The 13671-nt window shown below is 38.4% G+C and overlaps 1 protein-coding gene across 3 annotated transcripts in view; it reads left to right on the forward strand.

Moving 5' to 3' along the window:
• The first annotated feature begins 1330 nt into the window (after window positions 1-1330).
• Window positions 1331-13671, forward strand: part of LOC111673396 (deoxyribonuclease gamma-like) — a 17155-nt gene continuing 4814 nt past the window's right edge. Inside the window, exons 1-6 of one of the 3 annotated variants that reach the window (XM_087169829.1) lie at window positions 1331-1458; window positions 7389-7548; window positions 8338-8426; window positions 9689-9700; window positions 12584-12673; window positions 13276-13373. In XM_087169829.1, coding sequence (XP_087025955.1) covers window positions 7396-7548; window positions 8338-8426; window positions 9689-9700; window positions 12584-12673; window positions 13276-13373 — 442 coding nt within the window. In that variant the 5' untranslated portion in view covers window positions 1331-1458; window positions 7389-7395. Of the gene's footprint in view, window positions 1459-3645; window positions 3685-7388; window positions 7549-8337; window positions 8427-9688; window positions 9701-12583; window positions 12674-13275; window positions 13374-13671 lie in introns of those variants that run through there. The other 2 variants (XM_087169830.1, XM_023431172.2) reach the window with 2 other exon arrangements.

The following is a 13671-nucleotide window of genomic DNA, read 5'->3' on the forward strand; positions in this document are numbered from 1 at the left end:
ATAATCACAATATCTAGAGAAGAAGAAAAGTCACAATATTACAAGAAAAAAGTTGTAATTTTAGGTTAGTGTTGTTTTAGAGGGAAAATATCAGAAGAGCAGCAGCGTTAACCTACTTTAAAAATGAGGAGCATGAGAAGCCTGTGAAGTTATACTTTAGCACATGTTTCATTAACAAGGAGATACTTCATCTTTTGGCACATCAGCATCACATCTCATAAGCACGAAGACATTGAAAACATTGTGCAAGAGACTGTTTCTATTCTATTGTTAGACAGACAAACAGCAGCTGCCAGAAGCAGCTCAGGCTGCCAGTGACTGTCCTTTCACCTCTTTTTTAAATTTTGCACTTCTAATTCTGGTAATATTATATTTTTTTCTCGATATATTATGACTTTTTTCTTGCAGTATGATTTTATTCTCGAAATTACGACGTTATTCTCCAAATTTCAGATTTCTTTTTTTTCCTCAATGAGGCCCTAATACTCGTACCAACCCCTGCAGCAAACCAACATTTAGAACAAGCCTTTCTTCAAATATTAATGCACTGTCACTTTTTAGTTTATGGATTTAATATACCAACAGTAACTGGGCTACCTACTGTGGATGGAAATATTCTGCATTGTGTTTGTGTGGCACAGGAAACATTGCACAAAGGGAAAAATGGATTCCACTACATGTCAGGATACAAATGTCCTGCGGTCAGTCAAGAGAGGGAAATAGGCTGGCTCCTACAACATGACAATGATCCAAAGCAGACCCTAAAAATCCACTATGAACTACTTCATCAACACAAGCTGAGGCTTTTCGAACAACCTCCACAGCCTGAAATATTTCAGAACCTGAAGTGATCTGCAGGAAAGGGAGGTCACGAAGTAATGAATTATAGTTTCATGTATTTATTGTTACAAACCAGGAGCCTTCCATCTGCCAGGGCTGGATTAACCTCCTTTGCTCCAGTGTGGTAGTTTAACCACTTGTGAATATAATAAAAATAAGTGTAGTGGCATTTTGTGCTACAGTTATTAGACCAAATATAACTTCATGTTCAAACTGGAGTTTAGTGTCTGTGAAAAAATATTGAGAAACAAAGTGTGATCCTTTTCTTCCACGTCTACCAATAAAACACAAAAGCAGCGTTAAGTCATATTAGATTATATGAAGAATTAATTTTTCCCTTTGTGGTGACACCTGTTTCCTATTTGATGTCTTCAGCTGAAAGAAAGGCACCGGGACCTGCATTATGAAGTGCACCCATAATGCCTTTCCCACAGTCCTTGAATGCAGCAGTTGTGGAGGGTGTGGCCAACCTGACAGGAAGGTGACAGAGTGGGCGTGGTGTAAATCGACACCCAGCAGGTTGAGAGCCTCCACCCTGCACCAGCAGCAGCAACTGTCCACACTCAGCAGAGTCTGAACAGTAAAGACACACGGTCAACCTTCTGCTCACCTGAAAAGGTAAGAAAACCAGCAGCACCAGCACTCTGGACTGGGACAGGACCAGTAACAGTTGCTGGGTCTGCTCAGTATGTGTGTGTTTGAGTGTTTAAAAGTTTGAAGAAGTGGTTTTGAAGACTGAGACCGGGGTGTGAGTCGTAGTGTGACAAGATCAAGGTGTGTATACTGTGATACTGTTGTGTTCTTTTGTGTGTGTTTTTTTTAAAGATATGTGTGCAGTTTTTTACAGCTTCATTCTCCTTCTAAACTCTTTACTCTCTTTACATTCCACTTGTATCTCGTAACATTTAGACATTTCAACACTATGACAGTATCACAGTCGTAAATTTTATCATCTTGTTTTAAATCCTTGTTGAAATTTTTGTATGTTTACCATCAGTGAAATATTCAAACCCAACAGCCATGTTTTTATGACTGCCATTCTGTTAAATGGAAACATTAAAGATGTTTCCCTGAAATTGAGCCAAACATACAGAACTTCAGGATCTACTATCACTAAAATATTTAAGATAATTAGTTTGTTGGGTTTGAACTTGAACTAAAATTATATGAGAATCCAGCAGAGTTTAAGATGCTTTGGTTAAAGTTCCCTCAAAAGGTTTATATTCTCACAAAGATCCCTACGTTTCCCAAAGGTACTAAACTCTGGCAGCTGAAGCTGATGCAAATGACATCTAGAAATTATATTTCTTATGTTTCTAGTAGTGGTGCTGCTTTAAAGAATATTTCTCTGTAGAGTTTGGAAAAATAGTTTAAGGTTAATTTAAGGAACATTTCAGGGCTGGAGACTTGGTCACAGCCACGGTGCCAATTGTCCACCACAGACTAAACATGTCTGTGATGGTTGAAGTTAAACACTGTTAAAGATTAACTTGTTTTAATTGGTTACTTTGACCTGAACGACTGACACATTCAGGGCAAAGTCACCAGTCAATGTAGAAACAGGTTTGAGTCACAACATGAACATCTTCTGTGAAGTCAGATGAGTTCTTTACAGTTAAACTGCACTTTGTGAGGACATTGCCTCTGAATGGGACTTGCTTAACACTAGGATGTTGTGGTGCGAGCAGCAATCATTTCCGAGGACACACTAAAGCAGGGCTTCAAAGGAACACAGAATATACAGTAGACTTCAAAGCAAGTATCAGGACATTTAGTACTGTATTATTTTTCTAAAATCACAAAGTCAGCAGAAACAGCTAGATCCTAGGTCCACAGGTGGAGTGACACCACAGTAAATCATCTTGACCACAAGCTCACTTCATGATCTCAGACACCGTTTCCACTGACTGATGTTCCTGTTGTTGTTGCAGTTCAGGATCATTGCCCTCCCTCAGAGAGGATTTATGGATCAGGTGTATTCATCATATCACATTGTGTCTCTTGCTGGAAGCATGAGTGAGCAAAAAATAGAGAAAAGTATAATTGAAATCATTCATTCATTATTCCTTATGTGACAGACATTCAGAAATTTACTCTTAAGATTTCAGACACATCTCCAACTCAAATTTTTGCAACTGCAGCGGGCTGTTGCATTGTGGGATTATTAGAAATAGTGGACATGCTGTGGAAAATACTCTTGTGTTATTAGATCGCTCATTAAATCATGATTTTGTAAAATGTTCTCATGGTTTTGGTGCCTGTCAGCGCTGATCCAACTGTTCCAACAAGGTGCTGTTGTTGCACCACAGAGTAAAGGAGACATTCACAGATTTTAAGTCTAATCCTAATAGAGCTAGCTCTAATAGGAAACTGTATGAGGATGTGTTTCCTTCAGTGTGGCAGATCAGACACCTGCCAAAGCAGAACTCAACCTCTGTGTCTTTTTTTCTTTTATTCCTGGTTAAATAAAGCTTAAATCAATAACATCTGTTTAGTTACTGTGAGGCTCCTCTGGGCTTCAGGTGACATGTTTAACTCCAGAGCTTCTCATGAAGAAGTGTTACAGCTCTTTGCTCACAACTGCAGCTGCATCTATTATTAACTTATTAACTCTTACATCTAACTGTTATTTTAATTATTGACAACCGTGACAACCCAGGTGCGGTACACCTGCCGCTGTACGGGAACTATTTCAGGAGACATTCCTGTGGGTTGTATTAGAGGGTTGGAAAAAAACTACCTGTATGGTTGTTCAGATTGGATAAATTGTTGGCTTATCCTTACAGGGTCACACGGGGGCTGGAGCCAATCCCAGGTGACATTGGGTGAAGGCGTGGTACACAGGTTTGACATGTAGAGACAAACAACCAGTCACACTCACATTCACACCTACGGGCAGTTTAGAGTCACCAGTTAACTAGAGCATGTAAACTCCACTCAGAACTGATCAAGCATTTAGCATAAAAACATGACAAAACAGTTAAGACCTGGCTGTCACAGATCGAATGCAGTCCCATTACAGGGATCACATTGTGTTGTGTGTTGTTCATGTGCAGCACGGCTCTTGTAAACGGCTGTCATACTATGATGAAGTTATATCTTCTTGTGGTTTAAATAATGAAGTGAGTCAGATGGTAGCTGTCACACTGTTGTGTTTAGGAAGTGTTGGGGGTGAGGTGTGAACAGAAGTCACGCTACCAGTCCCTCCACCTCCAGAACTGGGAGGGGCCAAGAAAGGCGGCCTCAGACACAGCTGATTCATTGCTGGACTGACTGTCTGTGTGGTAACTGACCTGAACACTGTATATGAATGTCAAAGCGGTGATTTCCAAGTTCTTTATTTATCAGCTGCTATAGAAACTTATTCCTCTACATTTCACTCCACAGTTCTGCAATCTGCATGTCACACCATCTGCATGGCTGTAGTTTAAAGGCGCAACAATCTGTAATTAACAGTCACACAGCGAGCTGCTGGTCAGTGTGAGCTTTAATTGAAGTCTGTAAAAATGAAAACACATCTACTCTTCTCCAGTGCGTCGTGCTGTGTTCAAATGTTTTCTGACTTTGTTGCCTTCGTCAGGTTTGTGTCTGTGATGTGTCACTTTTGAGAATAGTTTTTCAAATGATATTCAAACAGTATTTATTTAATAGATACAGACATTTAAGAGAAAAACACAAAGAACCACACGTACAAAACATTAGGTGTGTAACGATTCACCAAATCCAAGATTCAGGTCAGAACACAATACATGGTGGTGAGAAATTTGTCCTACCTTCCCCAGCAGAGCATCACCATGTCACATGACATTAGTCAGGTGCTGCAGTTGCTCTTCACCTGTCAGGTCCTATGGTTATCTCTCCTCAGAGTAGCTTTTCAAAGTTTCATTATCTGATGTCTTCAGATGTAGGAGTTGTCATGAGTAACGGCTGCCTTCCATTTAAGTTTTTCCAGTTCCAACCTTTGCTACTTGTGGAAGCGTAATGTATTCACTTGAGAAAAAAAAATCTGCTCTGTTTTCTGAATGAAAGAATTCTGAGATAATTATCTTGTTAATTGGTAAATTTATTTTCCTCAAGCAAATGCATTACGCTTCCGTAGCTACTGACTTCAGCTAAAATTGAACTTTCCACACCTGCGTGGAGGACAGAGTCTGTGTGACTTAAATGTCATCATCTGCTGTCGGTTTATTACTGCACAGACCTGACACACCTACAAGTACACCGACTGCAACAATAGAGCTCTGTGGCACAGGCAAATCAAATGCATCAGGCTTTGATAAACAGACAATATTTGTTAGTAGAGACATTCAGTGCTGGTTTGGCTCTGCAGATGGGATCAGGCAGACAGGGATTACTCAGCTCCAACCTGTCACACAAATTTTAAATGTCCTGCCTCCAGTAACCTTTTATTTTTCTATGCTGTGCCGACCTATCAATGATGTCTGTGCTCGTCTTTTGTTTAGTCGTCATTCAGCCAGGTTGAATTTAAATTTCAGGCATTACCGTGTTTGCAGTTTTTCAGTCATAGTAAAGCAGGGTCATAGTAAACAGGCTCTCTCCCTCTGTCATTTGCCTGCAGTGCCTCAGGTCTGAACACGCACACCCTCCTCCATCAAACCAGTCAAACCACTCAACCTGTCATACATCTCCTCTCCGTCGACTCCTCAGTGTCTGTTTCTTCTTTTAAAGTCTGCAGCCAAAGCCTTTAAACTTCACCAGCAGTTACAGAACAAGAGTTAGTTAATATTTAAAATCACACCCATCACATTTCCTGCCCAAATGTAAAAACCCACAGGTGTGTGTCTCCTCCCCTGCAGGTGGTCTTAAACATTCCCCTCCTTGGCTGCAGTCATGTTGTTGTTACTGTGGAGTTTTTCTCTTGTACTAAACTTACCTGTCACTTACAGGCTCTGCCTCTGAACCAGAGACCAGATTTAATCACTCCACTCTGTCTGGGTACTTTTCCACCCACTTGATTCTTCCTGTTTGTGTTTGGGGTTGTAACGCATGAGAACAACAGTTCATGGTGTCATTTTCTTGACTTATGGTTTTATTTCCCATGTGCTTGATCCATCTGATGTTCATGGCTGAGTGAATATATATAGTCTAATGTGTTAGAGTATTACTGTTGGAGGTCTACAAAGTCCCATTCTCACAGTGTTGGAATGCAACTAAATACATTTACTCCAGGACTGTACTCTAGTACAAATGAGAGGAAATTTACACTTTATTTGAGTATTTTATTTTCTTAATAGTTTATACATTTCAGAGAGAAATGTTGTACTTTGTACTGCATTACATTTATCTGACAGTTAACATTTCTAAAATGAATTTGAAGCTCTGGTTCTTGGCAACTGTACATGATTAATATTTATGACATTTATTCAGTTTCAAAAATGAATGAATTAACATAAAAAATTTGAAACATTCTCATGTAATAATATAGATTAATATTTGCTATGTGTAGCTCCAAATATCCTACAGCCATGGACAGATTATGAAGCAATAGAAACCTGGACAGCAAATCACCCAGACTGAAAGAGGCTAAGGTCGTTTTGAGTCTCTGTGTAGCTGTTCTGTGTCTTTACATTAACTCTAACAGCCCTCTTGTAGAAAATTGAAATGCATCCCTATGTGATTAATATCAATATTCTCAATATCAATAATTGACAAAATAATCAGGAGATGAAATCTACTTTATTGAATCTCGTTGTCAGCTTTCTTACTTGTTTTGTCCCTTTCTTTTTAGCTCATCAGTCATGTGAAGCACTTTGAACTGCACTAACCTGTATGAAAAGTGCTGTACAAATAAAGTTTGATTGATTGAATAATGAACTTTATTTGTATAGCACCTTGCATACAAGAAATGCAGCAAAGTGCTTTACAACAAAGAAATGTCATGAACCAAGTGCTTCGCATGAAAAGACATAAAACGAACATATAAAACATGTTAAAAACATTGATGTAAAATGTAAAACATTAAAAACATTAATGTAAAATTAGATGAAATAATAATAAAATATTCACATATAAATTATATATAAATAAATATAATACGTTAAGCATAATACAAGCATAAATACTTATATACTTACTTACATACTTATAAGACATCAAACAATAACAGCGTTTAAAAGAAGTGCTGAGCAAAGATGTGGTTAAAGGCTGAGGTGAACAAATAGGTTTGAAGTTTTCTTTTAGTAATACTCGGTGAGCTGTTTCTCTGATATCTCTAGGTAGGGTTAGGGTTGTAGAAAAAATGTCACAAGTGTTTTCAGCTGCTGGATGAGTCCGAAATTTAGATTCAATCTAGTTCAACAAAAGGATTCAATGATCCCTTGTTTTTAAAATCTCCAGTTGTTTATCTGTTGTTTTAGTTTCAGAAACACTGAGAGACTGAATTATGTAAATTTAAATAACAGCTGGAAAAATCGAGGCGCTCTAAAACTTTTGATCCGTCACATTGTTGAGGTGCTGTTTTATTTTGGACTCTCCACATGACACCATGTGCTTCACATCAATGAAAATTGCACATCTTTTGTTCACAGTCCAGCCATGAGGTGGCGCTCTTCTGGTCTTCCTGTCCTCTTTCTCTCGTTGCTCACCGTCTCAGCAACAGTGTCAGGATTCAGGATCTGCTCCTACAATGTGCCGAAATTCAACCTCCAGAAAGCTTCGAACTACAGAGTGATGCACACTCTTACACGGGTAGGACACACACACACACACACACACACACACACATACACACACACACACACACACACACACACACACACAGGTAGTGCAATTGTTTTCGGATGATGTCAGATGTTGTAGGAACTTGTATCAGCATCCATTTTATTTCCATAGTTTTTATTTTTCATACCTTTAAGGACAGACTGACTGCCTCATTATGGGAGAGTGGCTCGTTAAAAAGTGTCTGAGGGCAAAAAAGATGCGGGTTTATCATTTTTGATGTTTGTGAGGTCGATTGTTTTTCAGAAGTGGGTTGATAGTGTCATATTTCATTAACTTTATTTTCTCTATATAAGCGGGTTTCTCCTCCTGTCCTGTGATATAATGCCTGAAACAACCTTCTCTAAGGGTCTCTCGTCCTGTGGGGAGATTTTCTCACCTGCTCTTTCCAACAACAAAGAAACTTTGAACCTCATTTTTAATATAATTTGTATTCAAATCCAGCATGTCCATGAATGTTAACCACTGGTTTACTGTCAAACTGAGCTGCCGTTATTAACTAAATGAAGTGGTTTTCACACACAGACAATTAAGGGCATTAAATACTGACTGTGAGGGATGATCTACAGTATCATGGAGCCTGTTTTGGAAACTTAATAATGTCTGTCTGTCTGTCTGTCTCTTTCTGTTTCTCTCTGTCTGTGTCTCTGTCTGTCTCTGTCTGTCTGTCTGTCTGTCTGTCTGTCTCTCTCTCTCTCTCTCTCTCTCTCTCTCTCTCTCTCTCTCTCTCTCTCTCTCTCTCTGTGTGCATGCGTGCAGGTGATCGCTGGCTGTGATATCTGTCTCCTGCAGAACGTGATAGATTCAAAGGGTGAAGTCATTCGGTCTCTGTTGTCGTCCCTCAACAGGTAAAGTGAAAACCTGTGAAGCAGCTCACACTCGGTGACTCTAACTGCAGCTTCTGGTGGCCAGTATGTAGGAAACAGCAACAAGCTTTTACACTAGGAAATGTTGAGTAGTGCTTTAACTATAGCAACCAAAACTCCTCAGCTTTATTAAAGGCCATGACTCATTTTGTGTAATGAACAAGTCAATTAAAAAGCTGTCCCACCTTTTTGTAAAAGGTAAATTTCCAAATGGTTCTCATGATGGTTAGTAGTTTTTAATGCTTTATGAACCATTAATAAGAACAAGTTTTTGGTTGCCAGGTTACCACTCTGGTTTTCACGTTCAACTTTCTAATGATGCACTCTTTGTAAAGGTTTTATTAAAAAAAAATTGTTTGTTAATTGTTATTAGATAATTTACTAGTACTTTATGACTTTTTAGACAATGAGAGATACTTGAGCTTTGATGGTGATAAAACATTAATAACCACATTATTACCAAATAGAAAGATAAAAACCATTCACAGGGATTTTTCACAACCTGGCGACTTATTGTTTGTAACTGACCTATAAAGTAGCAGTAAATAATTTGTTAAGCATTCATAGAGGAAAACAGTTGCCATTCATAAATCTCTTAAAAGGGTGTTTTATTAGATTAGTGAACAACTTTTTAATTTACTTTTTTATTGTAAAACAATACATGTCATGTCCAAACAAAGGCCTTTACATCAATTGTTCTTAGTTAATGAGTCATTTTTTAATCCGTAATATATGAATCATTGTAAATGAAAGTGGTACCAACAACAATCCAGGTTGTTAGCAGACTTTCAAAAATGACAAAACTTCCGTTAAGGCCATTTTTGAATGATAATAAATGTTTGTATCAGTGAATCTGTACAAGAGAAGCACTACTTTTACATATTTCTGGTCAAACTTGCATTTTTCTCTCAGTATCTTTGCTGGTTGTAGCTGATATTTGTACATTTGAATCTGACCATTTTTAATAAGTTTAGTTTTATTCGTTTTTAAACTGATGGTAGAACAGGGTTCAGAACAGGGTTCAGACTCCACTCAAACTCTCGGCTCTTTTTAAAAGAACAGGTGAAAGTACAAAATATTTATGATTTATATCATTAAACAGAAGCTGCTAAACAGGATTTTTAGATACAGCAAAGATTCAAAAATGAATGTACACACACAGTTTGTACCAACACTGCTGTACCCACAACATGTGTGTATTAATACAATATGGTCATTGTGTGTCTGCTGTCTACCTCCAACAGGGAAACTGACAGGTACAGTGGATTTTATGAGCATGTGTGACATCATTAATCATAACAAATCATCCCAATCAGTCTTAATTTACCTTCTTTACTAATCCTAATGCCTGTAATAACAGGTAACACTTTATTTTGGATAATCACTCGTTACAGGGCAACATATCAGCTGACTGTCAACCAGATATGTCTCAACAGATCAGACTAGAGGAAAAGTCTCAGTATCAACAGGTTCATCAGACGAGTGTTCGTTAAATTTCCAACAGATAGAAACGTGTTCTGACACAATGAATAACCCTGATTTTATCTATTTATTTTTATGTGTCTTTAATTAACCTTAAGATTAAAGGAACAGCTCTGTTTGTTCATAATAAAGATAAAGAATATGACTAGCCTAACTCAGCACAAAAAAATAAGAGAAACTGTTAAAACACACACATTGCAATAACTCCAGAAGTATCTGATTTACATGTTGAATATCATTTATTGAACAGGTGTAACAGATGTCTACCCTACTGCCAGCTAAACCCTGGACCCTGGAATTAGCAACATGTTATTAAGCTAGCTCTGGAGTTGTTCCAAGGTGTTTTTGTTTTGTTTGTACCATTGATGGAGCCAGGCTAGCAGTTTCCCCCTGCTTCCTTTCTTTGTGCTAAGCTAGGCTAAACACGCTGTAGACCTAGAGTACATTATCTCAATACTTTAGTTAAAAAAGTTTTTTAGCCAAACTGTCCGTAAATCACATCCGGGGGGGGAGGGTGTTCAGAATGTACAGGCTAATTTACATAAACAGAATGCTGTCAAGGCCGTCAAGAGGCTGAAGCTGGAGAATTTCCTGTTGTCTGTTGAAACCGTCCTTGTTGAGAGTCAACTAAGTAGACTTACTAAAATAAAGTGTTACATCTTATTATATCCAAGGGTTAAATTGGGATTTTTGTGACAGAAGAACAGTCCTGATGATAACTGCCACTTAATTTAGCATTATAAAGACCTGATAAGTGCCACATTTCACTATCATACATTTCAGATAATTAATTAAGTTGAATTCAAAGTGAAAAAGGTATGCTTCATTACTTTATCCCAGAGAGCAAAATAATTTTTTGCAGTGATCCCATTAAAATGAATTTAATTCAGCGTTTTAAACTCCTGTTTGACTAAGTCATTCCGCATGAAACACTGAACTTCATGACATTTTCTTATTCTCTATAAAAGAGATTTGTGTTTCGTCAGTGTAGCAATGAATGAATGAATGGAGTGTCGTATTTCTTGAAACTGTGATTGAAATGCAGCATGTGCTCACAGAAGTGAAGGGGGCCAAGTATTGAGCCCTGTGGGACACCACATTCAAGTTGCTGTGGTCAGTCAGACATTTATGAGCCAACCAGGAAAGTGTTAGTCCTCTGGATCAAAGATCTTAATCTAAAAGGGATCGTGTAGTCTGATCCAGTTCTCCATTCAGATAAAATTTTGCAAATTAGATCAGAATCAACAGCAATTAACACTAAATTCTCAGATGAATACAGTTTGAATAGAATGATAAGTGACTGTTACTCTTCCTGGACTATTCTTATGTACTTTTACTTGAGTAGAGTTTTCAACGCAAGTAATCTCCTAGTGAAGTAATATTAAATCCAGTGTATTCTCTTTGTCCGTCTAGTACTCATTCCGCTATTGCTAATAATCAGATAAATAATTTTTCCACTGAAATCTGAATCACTATAGTTATTGATAGTGGTATATATCACATTTTTTGGGCTTAACCCTATAAATGGCCCGATTTAACCCCAATTTTTTGCAGCTGCTTCCTTTCTGGTGATGTCTAACAGGGAACATACAGACAGGTGACAAATTAAAGAACAAACTTGAAAAATTAGTGGAGGAACAGGATCGCAGTGTCCTCATCCACAGGTCATGAGGGGTCACTGATAGATTGATGAGTATCAACATGATGTGATTCATATGCTCTGACCTTCAGTCACCAGAGCTCAACCAGTCTAACAACTGTGGGAGATTTTGGACTGACGTGTTAGACGCTCACTCAACATTTCACCTAAGACACTTTATGTTGGTTTTTCCTTTGATTTGTCACCCGTCTGTACAATCTGTGGTGGTTGGTGTCCAGTCTGCTCATAGTTAGTTAGACTTGTTAGATGTTAGGTACTATGGAATTTGCAAAGTGCTCTTCTTACTTAACAAATGCATGTCTGTTGTTTTCACCGGGACCGTTCTGAGGGTATTAACCTTGAATCGACATGGGCAAAGACTAATATGGGAGCTAACTGAGGAGTGTTACAGTGGTGGAAGAAGTAGAGATCATTTACTTAAGTAAAAATACAACAATGTAATAATACTGAAATACATATGAAATACTACTTAAGTAAAAGTACATAAGTATTATCAGCAAAAAATGATTTTATGACTTGTTATGCAATAAAAGGTTCCTGTGGCTGATAAACTATTATATATGACATAATTAGATTATGAATACTGATGCAACAATGTGTAAATAGCATTTTACTGTTGTAGCTGGTTGAGATGGAGCTACTTTTAACTACTTTATATACAATTCAGTAGTTTAGTCCAGGGGTTCCCTCTGCTGAGGTGCCCATAACCCAAACCTCTCCAGTGGAACCGCTCAGCTCAGTGGCCACAGCTTGGACTCTAGTTTCATTAGACTGGTGAATGTGTGTAATCACACGAGTGTGAAAAACTTTGCCCACAGTGATTCTTAATAAGTTTTTTAAAAATAAAATCTGTCATATCAAATTCAAAAATCACTCACAAAAACTCCCCAAATCTTTGAACATGTATGTTGCCTTCTCTCCACACTCTGAGCAGTGTGATGTGCTGCTGTCTCTCTGCTGTGTTTTAGTGACATTTTTTCTGTGTCTTTGTGTTGAGGTATGATGACGACTACCTCTACAAGTCAGTGTCCAGCAAGGGTCTGGGAAAGTCTGCGGATGACATGCAGCAGTATGTTTTCTTATACAGGTAAGAGACGGCGCTGTGATCCATGTCTGTGATCCATGTCTGTACCTGCTCGTTCTTGTAGTTTAATTAAATAAAGAGTAGAAAACAAACCTATCTTTGTCCAGTGCACAGCAGGTGGGTGGGGCTTGGGGCATGGCTGAGAGCGGTGACTGCTTTGTTACAAAAGTCCTGATGGCTCGTTCTACGGCTCAGTTTCTGAATACAGGCTGTGTACATTTCTCTGTGGACTGAGTGCTTTGATATTTTCACAGTATTAATATAGAACCTAGACCTGCTTTATGATCAAAGAACACATGGACATTCACCTTTATACGATAATGGACCTTTAATTACACAATAAGAACAAGGTTGTTTTTCATCTTCAGTTTTGTTTCCCTGTACTGTACCCTGCCCAACTCTTACTACTTTGTTCCCCAGTGTCCTGTTTCTGTACTTGTATTGAAATACCTGTGGGAACTGGTCTGTACTTTATTAGCACCTGATACAGTGAAATTACACTGTGAATCGCAGGTGTTATAGACCCTCATCATGTCAGATACAGCCTGGTGAATCCACCATATGACCCCTGACCTGCCTTTCTTTTCATCATGTCGTCCAAATAGGACTCAGACAGTGGATGTGGTGGCTCAGTATCAGTACCAGAGCAAACAGTCCTTCCTCAGAGCGCCATTCATTGTCCAGTTCCAGGGCAAGCGCACCGGTCAGTGGACACAAAACACACAAAAAACACAAAACACACCGCTTTTCTTTAATAATTTATCCTTTCAGCTAAACCAGGGGAGGAGTTTAAAATATTACAGAAACCCTGTGTCTAATATACAATGACTGACTTTCACCTCTTGTTCTTCCTCTTTACCTCCTTCCTGTTCTTGTTCTCTCTTCATTTTCTTCTCTCTTCCTTTTCTTCCCTCTTCCTGTCCTGCAGCAATCAAGAAGTTTATTTTGGTTCCTCTCCACACTGAGCCCACTCAGGCCATCCAGGAGATCGACCAGCTCTA

The sequence above is a fragment of the Seriola lalandi genome, unplaced genomic scaffold, assembly GCF_002814215.2.
Source record: "Seriola lalandi dorsalis isolate HSWRI2012SDOR001 ecotype SW California unplaced genomic scaffold, Sedor1 jcf7180002054917, whole genome shotgun sequence".
NCBI classification, from domain to species: domain Eukaryota; kingdom Metazoa; phylum Chordata; class Actinopteri; order Carangiformes; family Carangidae; genus Seriola; species Seriola lalandi.